The 13,031-nt window shown below is 44.1% G+C and overlaps 1 protein-coding gene across 2 annotated transcripts in view; it reads right to left on the bottom strand.

The window, feature by feature from the left end:
* Positions 1-1,340: 1,340 nt before the first annotated feature.
* The window catches only part of PSTPIP2 (proline-serine-threonine phosphatase interacting protein 2), a 51,612-nt gene continuing 39,921 nt past the window's right edge, over positions 1,341-13,031 (bottom strand). For both annotated transcript variants that reach the window (XM_083702905.1, XM_083702906.1), the window contains exons 10-15: positions 11,647-11,745; positions 10,292-10,388; positions 8,955-9,033; positions 6,417-6,451; positions 5,180-5,242; positions 1,341-4,406 (exon numbers count right to left, since the gene is read on the bottom strand). In XM_083702905.1, the coding sequence (XP_083559031.1) occupies positions 5,190-5,242; positions 6,417-6,451; positions 8,955-9,033; positions 10,292-10,388; positions 11,647-11,745 (363 nt within the window). In that variant the 3' untranslated portion in view covers positions 1,341-4,406; positions 5,180-5,189. The remainder of the gene's footprint in view (positions 4,407-5,179; positions 5,243-6,416; positions 6,452-8,954; positions 9,034-10,291; positions 10,389-11,646; positions 11,746-13,031) is intronic.

Below are 13,031 nucleotides of genomic sequence, written 5' to 3'. Positions count from 1 at the left end.
GATAAATTCACAGGAAGAATTCAAAACCTAGGGGACCAGAGATTCTTAGAAGGCTGGAGTAAATATTTGAACTATTTGAAAAGCAATTGTAATAAACAGATTGCGCTAGTAGGACTGCAAGAAGTTCTGTAAGGAGGACTATATGAAATATTGCAAGGAAGACTATGAAGAGAATTATTAGTTAATCTGGCGCTGTGGGTTAAACCACAGAGCCCAGAACTTGCCGATCAGAAGGTCGGCGGTTCGAATCCCTGTGACAGGGTGAGCTCCCGTTGCTCGGTCCCTGATCCTGCCAACCTAGCAGTTCGAAAGCACGTCAAAGTGCAAGTAGATAAATAGTACCGCTCCGGCAGGAAGGTAAATGGCATTTCCGTGTGCTGCTCTGGTTCGCCAGAAGTGGCTTAGTCATGCTGGCCACATGACCTGGAAGCTGTATGCCGGCTCCCTCATCCAATAAAGCGAGATGAGCAGCGCAACCCCAGAGTCGGCCACGACTGGACCTAATGGTCAGGGGTCCCCTTTACCTTTACCTTTAAGTGTAATAGAGAAATTAAGAAATGCAGAATAAGCGATAAAGAACGGAATGGAAAATCTTCAGAAGTTGTTGACGGAAGTCTAAAATATTGTATAAGATAACAAGTTATGTTAAATGATGGTTGGAAATGATATGTTAAAAAACTAATAAAAATATATTTTTAAAGAGAGAGAGAAAGGGTTGCCTGATTAGAATACTTAGTGCAGGAAAGGAAACTCTGCATGTGCCCAGAGACAAGTAATTCAAGACTGAGACGCAGCATTATAGCAGCATCTTAAAACAAATCCCAGCCTAGGCTCAAAATTTAAACTATCCACTTTTATTTATTTTTTACAATTAAGCTGCGTAGAATTTTTTATGACCTTTATTGCAATGACCTCCTGAGGATTATTTTGGGAAGATGCACAGGGGCTAATGAACATGGCCATTTTTGCACTTTTTATTTTATGTCCTCTCATTTTCAGAGCGCCCATGAAAAAATCCGGAATGAGGAGGGGATGGGGAAGTGTGAGAAGTCAGTGATTTGGATGAGAACATAAAATGGATAACAGAGAATCAGTGGAAGTACAGAAAGCTTGCTGTCCGCATTAACTGTCATGGGCTGGCTGGGTGCAGAGGAGTGGGGGGAGGTACCAATTGGGGAACCCCCAAGGGCACCCCCAGGGAAAGAAGGCTCGGAGTCAGGTGGTGGGTCAATGTTGTTACAGGAAACCCCCCCCCCCAACATTTAGTTTGTACAAACTCAACACATACTCACACACGACATATGCAATGTTTCTGTTATGAATCAACCGTACATCGGATCTACACCGGTCCACTTTTATTTTGCTCCATAAAGGAAGGACTATCAAAGGGGGGTGGTTTGATACAGGACAGCCATAATCCCTTGAGGGTACCAACACACAGGCAGGAGCCCTGCCCAGTTGGCATGCCAACCTTGATGGTCCCAGACAGAAGACCATGAAGGACTCAAAGAACTTGCATATGGGAGTGAATTCAACACAGACAGAAACAAAGGACAGTGATCAGCTCTTCCCTCTGGGGGCAGGAACCTGCCAGCTCCCCTTTGTCCTCTGGAAAATATTCATGGGGAGGGGGAAAAGGAGGGACCAGCCAGGTGACAAGATACTCAGGTTACCTCCACAAACCCCTAACACAACTCCTCCTTTTTATGATGTAGTCATGATGTAGTTGTGATGTAGTTCTAGGGGTGTAGCTTGGGGGATTAGTCGCTAATAAAAGTTGGGGTTTTCTTTTGTTCGGGGCTTCCACCTTGTTCCACCTGGTGGCAGGTGGGAGTCCTGTGGCGACAGTCTTTAATAAAGACCAAGCCTTCTGGCTGCTGTTTTGCTCTGGTATTCCTGGCTGGTGTCTTTGTTTTTTGTCCAAGGGAGCCCTCAGATTTCTCCATTAACAATGTTGGGAGGTCAGAGGGAGAAGCCTGGGAGGAGGAAGTGTCGGAAGCTGAAGAGGCAACAGGGCTTAGTGAGCAGGAAGAGTCTATGGCAGAGAGCAGTGCAGTAAATAACCAAACAATTAAACCCCTGTGTTGCAAGCAAATATCAGTAATATCCAAAGCCAACATGATGATCAAGTACAACAATGTGATCTCAATCTCCTTGTTATGAGCACCACCTGGGGTCAGATTTTTAGGTTTCTTGCAGCATGAAGTCAGTAGCAGTGGTTACATAACTTTAATGCAGTAAAATAGTGCATTTGTGGTGGGTTTATGCTAAATTGTATAGATCATTCTAGGGACAAAGGTGGCACTGTGGGTTAAACCACAGAGCCTAGGACTTGCCGATTAGAAGGTCGGTGGTTCGAATCCCCATGACGGGGTGAGCTCCCGTTGCTCAGTCCCTGTTCCTGCCAACCTAGCAGTTCAAAAGCACATCAAAGTGCAAGTAGATAAATAGGTACCTCTTCAGCGGGAAGGTAAACGGCGTTTCCGTGCGCTGCTCTGGCTCGCCAGAAGCGGCTTAGTCATGCTGGCCACATGACCTGGAAGCTGTACGCCGGCTCCCTCGGCCAATAAAGCGAGATGAGTGCCGCAACCCCAGAGTCGGCCGCGACTGGACCTAATGGTCAGGGGTCCCTTTACATTTACCTTTATAGATCATTCTGCACATCATTCTGCTTCCTTGGTTGGGCTGCAATGCTTCCTTCCCCCACCCCAACGTTGTCACACTATTGCTGCCAGAAGGGGAGCTCTTGCAACAAATTAAAACAGAATCTTTCTGGTTTTAAAGTTCCAGGATTCCAGCAGGAAATTGCAGGACACAAAGTGGCACATCAGCCCCCAAACTTATGCAGGCAACAGAAGTATTAAAAGTGGCATTGCAAAGAACTTCCCTGATACTGTCACAAGAGCACCTGGAGGGGTGATGTGTGAAGGAAGCCCCACAACTGTGCCAGATAACCCTTAGCTACCTCATTCCCACAACATTTCCTCCGTTTCTCTCACAAGGCAATGTTTTAAAGACAGGGCCTTGCCAGGGCTAGAGAATGAAATTGGACACAGGAGAAAGGATTAGAAGCCATGGGGAGAGAAGACGCAAGCCTCACTCTGCAGTTTTCTCTAGATTACAGGCCTCTTCATTCAACAAGCCGCAGTCACACGTTTTCCACATCTCAAAACCCTGAGGACTAGCCACCCTTATTTAAAATGAAAGGATCGCCTCTCCTAGTATGCCCTGCGGAGGACCTTAAGGCCCACAAATAACAACACTTTGGAGGTCCCGAGCCTCAAGGTGGTTAGATTGGTCTCAACTAGGGCCCTTTCAGTACTGGCCCCAACTTAGTGGAACGCTCTGTCACAAGAGACTAGGGCCCTGCGGGACTTGACATCTTTCCGCAGGGCCTGCAAGACAGAGCTGTTCCACCTGGCCTTTGGTTTGGACTCAGTCTGACCCTTATGTTTCCCTCCCCTTATGGTCTTGATTTATCAGCTATTTTAAAATGAGACTGCATTTTAAATTGCATTTTAACCTGTATTTTACACTGGTTTTGTTTTCACCCTCTCTTTTTCTCCTATTGGGTTTTTACTGTGATTTTATTGGTGTTAGCTGCCCTGGGCCTGGCTCTGGCCGGGGAGGGCAGGGTATAAATAAAATTTATTATTATATTATTATTATTATTCTCAGAAAGCTGCATTCTGCATCACCAGAGTACACGCAGCAGTGGAGAATATGAAGAACCCCAGATGTTAGTGCCGTTATCTGATTTTGACTTACAGCCATCGAAAGATGGCATCATTTAAATGATTGAATCGTTGAGAGTCCTTCAGTTCTGGACCTCACTAGACTCAGATTGATGCTTTAAAAAGAAAAGAAAAAAATCAAAGCCATCTCCCTCTCTCCCATTCCACCTTGCCTTTTTCAATCCTAGCAAAGCTAGCCATCATATTAGCATCTCACTGTTCCTGAAAAGAGTTCAGGACAACGTAATGGGATTATCTCACTTTACCCTCACAACAACCCTGTGAGGTAGGTCAGGAGATAGCGAGGAATGTGCCCAAGGTCTTCCACTTATGTATTTTCACTATTAGATGAGGATCTGAATTCAGGAGTCACACACCCAAACCCAATGGCTGAGACAGGACGCCACTTAAGGGTATCCCCCACTCCCTCAAATGAAAAGTCTTTCGGATTTGTTGTGAGAAAAGCTAGAGGTTTTTTCCCCCCATCGCTGGCGCACGTCCTCCCTTGTGAATGAAATAATCTCCTCTGGAGATCTTGCTTTTAAACAGTCCAGCCGAAAACACAGTCATCAGGGATGGGAGAGTGGAGAGCAAGCCACAGCTTTTAATACGCTGTTATTTTCTCACTTGCTTTCCTCAAGGAGGGGCAGCTGGGCGGAACAGCTTCAAGATCTGGAGAAAAGAAGGATATAGAAAGTGAGCGGAGTGCATCTAAACCGAAGGAAACTTCTAAGGCGGTCAGGCTCCTGAGAGGGCAGAATGGCAGAGTCCACATCCTGGAGGTTCCTGGGAATCAATTCTGTGCTGAATGAATTGACTTCTAATTCATTTTAATAATAATAATAATAATAATAATAATAATAATAATAATAATATCTTTATTGTCATTGTCCCCTCTTTTGGAACCAAGCTGGAGGGTTTCTTACAGGAGTCGGGAACCACCGACCAAAGGGACAAATTTGGCCCACCAGCCCTCCCCATTTGGCTCAATGAAACTGAGGGAAGACTATATTAAAGCTATAGAGGCAATATATAGGAAACAAAAAGCCAAACTTATTCTCAATAATGAAATAACAGAAGAATTTTGTACAGAGAGGGGGACAAGACAAGGTTGCCCCTTGTCACCACTACTATTTATTACGGTACTGGAATTATTGGTGAATGCCATAAGAAATGGTAATAAAATAAAAGGTATCTCATTAGGGGGAAAGGAATATAAGATCAAAGCATTTGCGGATGACCTGATTCTGAGGGTTGGAAACCCCAAAGAAAGTATAATTCAGATAACTGAAAGCGTTTTTATTTTGTAAACCGCTCTGTGACCCTTGGGTGAAGGGTGGTAAAGAAATTTAATAAAAAATAAGCCATGAATGACGGGACGTAAACCCGGCCCGGCGCTGCTGCATCCCACCTCAATCAGTCCCTTTTGGAATCAGCAAACTTACACTCTCTGGGCTAGTGGTGATGTATTAAACTGTATCCATCCACCGTAGAGTATTCAGGGTCTACTGTAAGAAGCAGATGTACAATAAATTAACATTGCAAAAGATGGAAAGGGCACATGCGCGACAAGACGGCGCAACTGCCAGGAATCCCCAACTCGACTTGGGAATCCTACAAATGCGGTCCTGAGAGGGGAATCTCCTGACCTCTAGCAAAGGGATCTGTTTATTGAGCATGCATCTTGCTTTGCTTATGCCGGGGGTGCCCAAACTTTTTTCAAAGAGGGCCAAATTTGATGAAGTCATTGAGCTTTTTGTTGTTGTGTTTTTTTTACAATTTTTCCCCAAGTTGTTGTTTTTTAGGGTTGAAGTTGCTGAGCTTTTTAAAAGATTTTACCCCAGGACATAAACTGCCACGGGGGCCAGATTAAACAAACCAGCGGGCCAGATATTAGGCCCCCGAAACAGACTTTGGACAAGCCCGGCTTACGCAGAGGTTAGGCCAGCGGTTCCCAAAATGGGACGATTATGTAGGGGGGGCACACACTAAGAGACAAGGGGGTAACCGGGTGCAGGAGGTGTCATTGAACATCAGTCTTTGTATCACTGGATCAAATTCATCACTTTTGTTGAATCCGTTAAACTAAATTGTTTCAATTGGATTTTGAACGAATGTGCAATTGTTTTGAACTTTGCAGGGTTGTTCTCTTCCTTAGTGGGCTGGGCAAACCACTATTTTAAGCAGCACTATTTATAGGGTTGGAATCAGAGATGAGTTTATGGAAGCAAGAAAGTGGTGGCTCCAAAAACTTTGGGAATCACTGGGTTCGGCTCCATCCGGTCATTACTGAGCATTTGTTGGGATTTGCTTGCAGGGAGTTTATACGAAAAAATAGCAATGGTCCTGAATTCATCTCGACTCACATTTTTTCAGTGAATCTCCCCATCAATTTCTAAACCTTAAAAAAGTGGGTTTGTTGCACATGGGTGACAGATTAAAGTGTGCGAGCAAACCTAAATTTTCTGGTATGCACTTCAGTCTCTCCCCGAAAATACTGATAGTCTGGAGGCGACCAGAGAATTTACAGCACCATCATACTACAGGAATTCCCAGAGTTTCGGGGCAGAGCAAGATGGTGGAGATCTGTGTCGGCTCCCCCCTCTCAACATAAAAAGCAGCAGCAGCATAATTCTCAAAAAAAAATGCAGCTGGTTTGGAAGAAAACTTCGGGTTACTTACATGGCCCACTGGAAGGAATAGGTAACTTTGGCCTCCTGCCGAGAGAGAAGAAAAATTCATTTATTTATTTTTCATTTGTTGATTTTTTATACAGCCCTTCATTTTAGGATCACAGAGAGGTTTGTGGTATAAAAATACATAACACAATAACAAACCAAAGAATAACACACACACACACACACACATACAGAGTTTTAAAAGGCCATAGATTATTTAATTAGCAAAAGCCTGGGAGAAGAGGGAAGTTTTCGCCTGGCCCCTAAACTGAAGGACAAATGGCTTCTGATGGGTCTGGACTCTGGAGTAAATTTCTCAAGCAGAGCTGCAGGAGCAGCAGGTGCTCTGTTTCTTGGTTGCCATCTTGCCAAACGGGTGATATGGGAGAGGGAGGAGATGGCCTCGTTTCTGTTAACCCCAATGGAAATTATCAACACCACCCCTCTTAGCCAGAAATGAGTGGAAATGAACTTCCACGGGGCACTCTGTGAATGTGAAAAAGCGATCCACCTGTAAACAAATCCTTGCGTTGCCCGGAATCAATTTTGTCCAACTGGAAGTGCAGGTTCTTGAACAGGGCTGTTTGTTCTGCTCGTGAACCAACACACATGGGAGGAAGGGAGGAAGAACAGGAGAAGGGTGGATGGTTCTTTTCCTGTGTTTTTCGGCTCATGAATCCAAGGCCACTTTTCTGGGCAGCTGTCAAGTCACAACCAAACCTGCTCCGAGCATCTTAAAGGCACCCAAGACCATGTTATTGAAAGGTGCCCCTTAAGCATGTCAGTGTGTAAGATAAGAAACTCTCTTCTCCATGTCCGTAACCTGCAAGAAGTTCCACAGTAGTCTCTTATCCTCCGTGGAAATTCATGGAAACTCGTGAGGAGTTGAAGGAAAAACCTCCCATTACAGACAGAGGCTTTTCTTCTTCTTTTTGGCTTTTAGACAGTTTTCGGCTGAGTCGCTTTGAAAATACTGCAGAGCGGAGCAGGGAGAGGGACCAGCTACGAGGATTATTTCTTGACAACCTGGATGACGTCATCATGTTCCATCAAGTGGCTGAGTCCTACTTGCTGGGGGCTGGCGCCTAAATATATTCACTGAAGGTAGCAAGTGAGCTTCCCTGGAGAGAGCGTTCCACAGATGGGGAGCCACTGCAGAAAAGGCTTCGGGTGATGATTGCAGGGTTTGGGTTGGTTCAGAGGCAGTCCTTGAGGTATTGAGGTCCTGAGCTGTCTAAGTTTTTATAGGTCAAAACCAGCACTTTGAATTGGGCCCAGAAGCTAATTGGCAGCTAGGGCAGTCAAGCCACGATCGGTATAATATGCTCAAACCATCTTGCTCTGGTGAGCAACCTGGCCACTGAATTCTGCACCAGCTGAAGTTTCCGAACAGTCTTCAGAAGGGCATTTTCGCTGGCCAGGTTTAAATCAAATCCATCAAACCTCCTTTGGGGAAGGTTCTCAGGCAGGGTGGAAGGAGAAAGAACTTGCCCATGTGAAGACCATCTGGTGGAAACCCTTACACATATGGTTCTCAATTGTAAACTATACGCTGATCTCCGTCGGCAATTTCTAGATCAACTCTGTATCCCCAAATGGAAACCAGAGTCAGAGGTCATACATTTTCTATTACTGGGGAATGATCAGGAGCTCACCAAGTTAGTCGCTAAATATCTCTATTTGAAACAAAAAAATTCCTTCCAGTAGCACCTTAAAGACCAATTAAGTTAGTTCTTGGTATGAGCTTTCGTGTGCATTCACTCTTCTTCAGATACACTGATGCACACGAAAGCTCATACCAAGAACTAACTTAGTTGGTCTTTAAGGTGCTACTGGAAGGAATTTTTTTGTTTTGACTATGGCAGACCAACACGGCTACCTATCTGTAACTATCTCTATTTGGTTTTTTGTCATCAAAATACACTGCGAACGTCTGATCTCCCTGGAGACCAAGAGATGTGATGATAGACTGCTCTGCCTCCTTTCTTTTAGCAAATGTTTTGTGCCACTGGGGAAGTGATAATTCTGTATCTTCAGAGGCAGCCCTACATATAATGTGCTGCAGTAATCTAACCTAGAGGTTTATTTAAAAATTTAATAGAATTCAGCTTTTAGGGTTGTTGCTGTTGTTTCACTCATATGTCAAAAAACCTTCTAAGCGGTTTACAACTATAAAATTGATCCATAATCACACCTGCATGTTAACCCAGCAACAGACAGACAGTCTGCACTAGTGAAACCATGAAGTGCCTTTTCTATTTTTATTCTTGCCAGGAGGTGCAATGCCATTAATACCATCTTATATTTATACTACTGAAAGGGTTTGTTTAGGGTTTTTTTGCATTAGCTATTAAGCTGCTACTTTATTGCACGGTTATGAAACTGTTCTTAGGACAGTTGGTTTTGAGATGTGTTCCCATTTTCTCGGCTGCGAGTCGCTCCTTTTGCGCAAAGGCAGCTCACCACCAAAATGATTGTGATTGGCGTCCCCTGATGCAACTTAATCGATTAGTTAACTTGCGATTCCCTCCTTTATCCTTACCTCCCAGGGGCGGGGGCTTGATTTTTCCCTGGCGCTGCATTCTTCTGAGTGTTGTAATAGTTTTCGTAGACCACTGGATCTGCAGAGAGCGGAAGGGAGAGCAGGCAGATTGCAAAGCGGTCATCGTTTTGTAAAACAGGCTGCAGAACCATCGCCAAAAGCTGCTTGCTTCTTGGCCAAATTTTGGACGGGAAAACCACTACAATTGTTACAGCTGGGGAGTAGAACATACTGAGAGGAAGACCCAGACAGAACCCTTCCCCCACCCTGAGTGCAACTTTTTTTGAAAAAAAAAAATTATTGTTATCATTCACTTTAACATACCATACAGAAAAAGAAAGCAAATATCCATCACCACAAAACAACAAAGGGGAAAAAAATGATACATCAACAAGTAGTCTCTAAACCTTAAAAATAAAAATGTTCTTTTTCTATCAACCAGACTTCCCGTCTATTCCTTTCTTCAAATTCTCATTATTTGTTCACTGCCGTTACATAACAAGTTTTTTTTTAATAATTTAATAATCTTTAATCCATTCTTAGACTTTACATCATTCTTGAAACTACTGCTGAAATTATTTGAATGCTGCAAATGACCTTAAACTACAATGATTATTTTTCAATTAGATTTTAAAGACTTTCCATTTTGAAATAAATGCCTGTTTTGGTTTGCTTTTTGTTTTTTCCCCTGACATACTATCCCATTCCGCATATTCCGCCAGTTTTTGAATCCATTCTAATCTTGACGGAACTTTGTCACTCTTCCAATTTGCCGCACTGAGAACTCTTGCTGTGACTGTGGCATATAAAAAGATCGCTCTTACCTTTTTGGGAATATCCGAATCCGTGATTCCCAAAAGGAAAGCTTCTGGTTTTCTCTTAAAGGATATTTTAAGCATTTTTTCAAATTCTATACGGATGTCCTCCCAAAAGACCTTAATTTCTTTACACTGCCACCACACCTCCAACAATTACTTGAGATGCTTTTGTACATATTAGAAAATTTCCAGGGAGTTAGATAAATTTCCTTTGAGAGATATCTCTCTCAAAGCGTAACAAACCGTAAATTTCCAGATTATTTTCCACAGGTTTTCCCACTACTTCATGGTTATTGTATACCCGAAGTATTGCAACCACTTTACCACAGCCGCTGTGACCTCCTCCTCCTTGACTTCCCAGTCAAGGAAGAGTCATACCCCTGCGTGCAACTTTTTGACCCACACATAGTGACATTCCCCCTCTCTCTCTTTACAGGAAAAACGGATACCAAAAACGGACATGGTTCACCCACTGCTGTGATGTTCTCTGCATCCAGAATCTGAGATGGGTCTACTTACTTGGTGGGACGGTGCCTGTTTTGCGGGCATTCACAAAAAACTCGATGTCCTTCTCGATGCTGCACTGCTCAAGGCTCTTGCGTATCTCCTCGTAGTTCTGCAAGGTGCAAAACAGAAGGAATCATCCCTGGTCCTGAATGGGGTAACTGTGCCCCTGAAGGACCAGGTGCACAGCCTGGGAGTCATTTTGGACTCACAGCTGTCCATGGAGGTGCAGGTCAATTCTGTGTCCAGGGCAGCTGTTTATCAGCTCTATCAGGTATGCAGGCTGAGAACCTATCTGCCCACAGACTGTCTCACCAGAGTGGTGCATGCTCTGGTTATCTCTCGCTTGGACTACTGCAATGCGTTCTACGTGGGGCTACCTTTGAAGGTGACCTGGAAACTGCAATTAATCCAGAATGCAGCAGCTAGACTGGTGACTGGGAGCGGCCGCCGGGACCACATAACACCAGTCCTGAGATATTTGCATTAGCTCACAGTACGTTTCTGAGCCCAATTCAAAGTGTTGGTGCTGACCTTTAAAGCCCTAAATGGCCTCGGTTCTGTATACCTAAAGGTGTGTTTCCACCCCCATCGTTCAGCCCGGACACCGAGGTCCAGCTCCGAGGGCCTTCTGGCGGTTCCCTCACTGCGAGAAGTGAGGTTACAGGGAACCAGGCTGAGGGCCTTCTCAGTAGTGGCGCCTGCCCTGTGGAACGCCCTCCCACCAGATGTCAAGGAAACAAACAACTATCTGACTTTTAGAAGACATTTGAAGGCAGCCCTGTTTAGGGAAGTTTTTAATGTTTGATGTTTTATCTTGCCTGGCCAGATGGGCATGGTATAAGTAATTAATAATAATAATAATAATAATAATAATAATAATAATAATAATAATTTTTATTATTATTATTATTATCCCGGTGGCTCCAAAGAAATATTCTGACAAGGGGTCGGGAAGAAAGAGGGCACACCACCTCATCTTTGAAAGTGGCTTGTCTTCTGTTACGTCACAAGAGGTCAAATTATCTTTCTGAGAGGGAACAAAATCATTGGGGCAAATTCAGGTTCTCTCAGTCCCTGCCAGTCCATTGGGTTCTACTTCCCACCAACGCCTCTGTCTCCATCCATTAAAAAAAACCAAACTTATTGGCACTGAACAGTGAGGGTCACAGCAAACAGGAAGCAGGAGATGTACGTTTGTGATCTCCAGAGTTAAGTGGAAATGAAACCAAGGATAGGGACAGGGAACCCATGGTCCCCCAGATGTTGAAGGACTCCAGGCCCCATCGACCCAGACCATTGTTCATGCTGGCAGTTCTTGGTCTACAGCCCTGTCCTACAGAATGCAGACAATGCGTTCCTCTACTTACCTCGTCGTTCTTGACACATTCCTGAGAGAGCTGGTTGACGTGAAGCCACAGAGCATTCCGGAAATAGTTTATCCTTTCGGTCTCTTGGCTCTCGAAGAACTGCAGGGGGAGAGAGGCAGAGGACAAGGCTGAATGTAGAGGCAAAATATCAGTATCAAAATATCAGTATCAGTATCTTCTTTTGGAAAGAAGCTTGCTTTGGTCTTTTCCCCTTCGTTGGGAGTAATTATAACCTTAAGCACAGATAATAATTAGGAAACTAAACCCACACCAAAGAAACCCCACCTTTAAAAAACATCAGCAAATGAAGCAATCAGCATCGGACTTGAGAAACGGCAGCAAGTTGTCAATCTAACTTTTCAAAAGCAACCCCCAAATTGTATGGGAAGGTGCAGCTTGTGATGTTCGTCTCCCCTGGGGCATCAAGGTCCCCGTGCAAAATGTGCTGTGCAACACGTTACTCACTAGTGCAAGGGGGGGCAGGAATTGCAAGGCAGCATTTAACTGACGCAACCAATAAAATTGTGTTCTCAGAGATAGCCATAAGAAGGCAATGAAGTATCAATAACAGATTCTGAACAGGCTCCACCCACACCGCCTGTTTGTTTATTATTTGTCAAAATAACTAAAACTCTTTGAAAAATGCACTCTGACATAAGCAACACACTCCCTTTGGACCTGTCATTGTTTTTAGGAATGTTTTTCCTCAACACCCACACACAGCCATTGTTAGGATTATCTTTTACCATATCATTACAGATATAACGTTCTTCCTTACATTTCTGTCCCGCAAGGGCCCGGACTGACTCCAGCTACAAAAGCGAAGACTATTGGACTGGGGTGTTGTTTGGGGCTTTTGATGTCATTTTAAAAAATATTTATTTTAGATCTTAACGATTTATGTGGAAATTGTTCAGTTTGGCAGTGCATTTTGTGATGATCTATTTACTACTTTTGTTACGTTGCAATCAGGGTCTTGCGAAAGAGCAATGTTAAACAACAATTTATGACCTCCTTCTAGCCGTCCACAATAGAAAGTGTCCTTTCATATTGTATTACAGTGTGGTACATTGGCTTGACAGCCACGGACAGAAAGTCTCTACAGAGGGTGGTGAACACAGCACATGATATCATGGGCTGTTCCCTGAGTCCGCTAGATGACATCACAAGGGATCGATGCCTTAGGAAAGCGAGAAAAAATTTCAGGGACGATTCACACCCTGGCCAGCACCTCTTTAATCTTCCACCCTCGGGCAGGAGATATAGAAGTATAATCAGTCGTACCAACAGGCTAAGAAACAGTTTCTATCCATGGGCTGTTAGGCTGCTGAACGGAAAATAATATAGTGCAACTGAATTTTGGGGTCGGTGTGTTGTGCGACAAG

The sequence above is a fragment of the Podarcis gaigeae genome (genome assembly GCF_964106915.1).
Source record: "Podarcis gaigeae genome assembly, chromosome: 11".
NCBI classification, from domain to species: Eukaryota; Metazoa; Chordata; class Lepidosauria; order Squamata; family Lacertidae; genus Podarcis; species Podarcis gaigeae.
The sequence above is the reverse complement of the archived record's forward strand: the minus strand, read 5'-3'. Positions and strand labels throughout refer to the sequence as shown.